At 65.2% G+C, this 1,194-nt stretch overlaps 1 protein-coding gene across 1 annotated transcript in view; it reads right to left on the minus strand.

Moving 5' to 3' along the window:
- MTSS2 (MTSS I-BAR domain containing 2) overlaps positions 1–1,194 on the minus strand; it is a gene marked incomplete at its 3' end in the record, with an annotated part of 12,130 nt that overhangs the window by 3,572 nt on the left and 7,364 nt on the right. The window contains exons 8-10 of the mRNA XM_035898800.1: positions 687–844; positions 497–604; positions 320–417 (exon numbers count right to left, since the gene is read on the minus strand). Coding sequence (XP_035754693.1) covers positions 320–417; positions 497–604; positions 687–844 — 364 coding nt within the window. The remainder of the gene's footprint in view (positions 1–319; positions 418–496; positions 605–686; positions 845–1,194) is intronic.

Raw genomic sequence — 1,194 nt, forward strand, 5'->3', positions numbered from 1 at the left:
GGGATGGGCTGGGGTACATGGCAAAGGCGACACGTTTGCCCCCAGACCCACCCCCCACACAGCTCACATCGTCCCGGAAACCCGGAGTACGGGGCATGTGCCAGGCACCCGTCCTGCCCCATCGGTCCACCAGCCCTTACCCATCCCAGTGTGCCAAGACCACCAGTTCCTCCGCATTACTGTGGACCAGTTTGCCATAGGGACCCGTGGAGGTGGAGGTGCACCTCGTGGAGCATTCCCAAGGGTTATAAGTGTTGTTAGCCCCCCCTGGGTTTAATGAAGGGGGCTGCGGTCAGGCATGGAGCCCACCCCACCATACCTGCACATGCTGGACTTGCGGGAGCTGGAGCTGCTGGGTGAGGACGGGGGGGTCTGGTAGGACCAGCTGTAGTCAGAGCCCTTCAGGTCCTTGATCACCTGCAGGCAGGATGGGGTTTAAGCCCCCCAAAGAAGCTCCCCGCCTTCCCCTGCTCCCTGTCCCGGTTCCCCCGCTGACCTGCTCGCTGGCGGGGGGCAGCTTGTGGGGCTCGGCGGTGAGCACCACCAGGTCCTCGATGATGCCCTGCAGGTGGGTGATCTCTCCCAGCATGGTGAGCTCCCCATTCTGTGGCCAAAGGGAAGCATTAGCACCCACTGGGCAGCAGCAGCCCCCTCCCGGCACCCCCCCGCCCAGCCCCGGTGCTTACCACCACGGGCTGCAGGAAGGTGATGAAGGTGCAGAAGCGACCCCGCTCCTCGATGAGGGCTTTGCGGACCGCCTGCTTCTCTGTCTCCTCCAGCAGCAGGTACATGTCGTTGACGTCCTGCAGCGCATTGTCCAGCTGGGGCTGCAGGTCCCCCTTCCCTGTGAGGTGGGGTACCGTCAGCACCGAGCTCCCCCAACACCCCCCCCCAATCTGCTGGGGGGTCCCGTGGGCAAGCCAAGGCCACCTCAAAAGCTTTGGCTGGGAGATATCACCCCATCCTCATATCCCAATGGGTGCCACGGGGTCCCCCCGCCCCATGCCCGTATCCGAGGAGGGTCTGGGAGCACCCTCACCCCACGGCAGCCCCGGGAGCAGGGGGGGCTCCTCTGCCACCCCGTCCCCATCCCTGCTGCTTGGGACCAGGGAACCCACCGGGGTGCCACTGTGGCATCACCCCGGGATGCGGGGTGTGAGCTAAGCTAAGCTAAAAGCAGGGTGGAGGGGTGGG

Source organism: Egretta garzetta, unplaced genomic scaffold, assembly GCF_000687185.1.
Source record: "Egretta garzetta isolate BGI_Z169 unplaced genomic scaffold, ASM68718v1 scaffold27, whole genome shotgun sequence".
Taxonomy (NCBI): domain Eukaryota; kingdom Metazoa; phylum Chordata; class Aves; order Pelecaniformes; family Ardeidae; genus Egretta; species Egretta garzetta.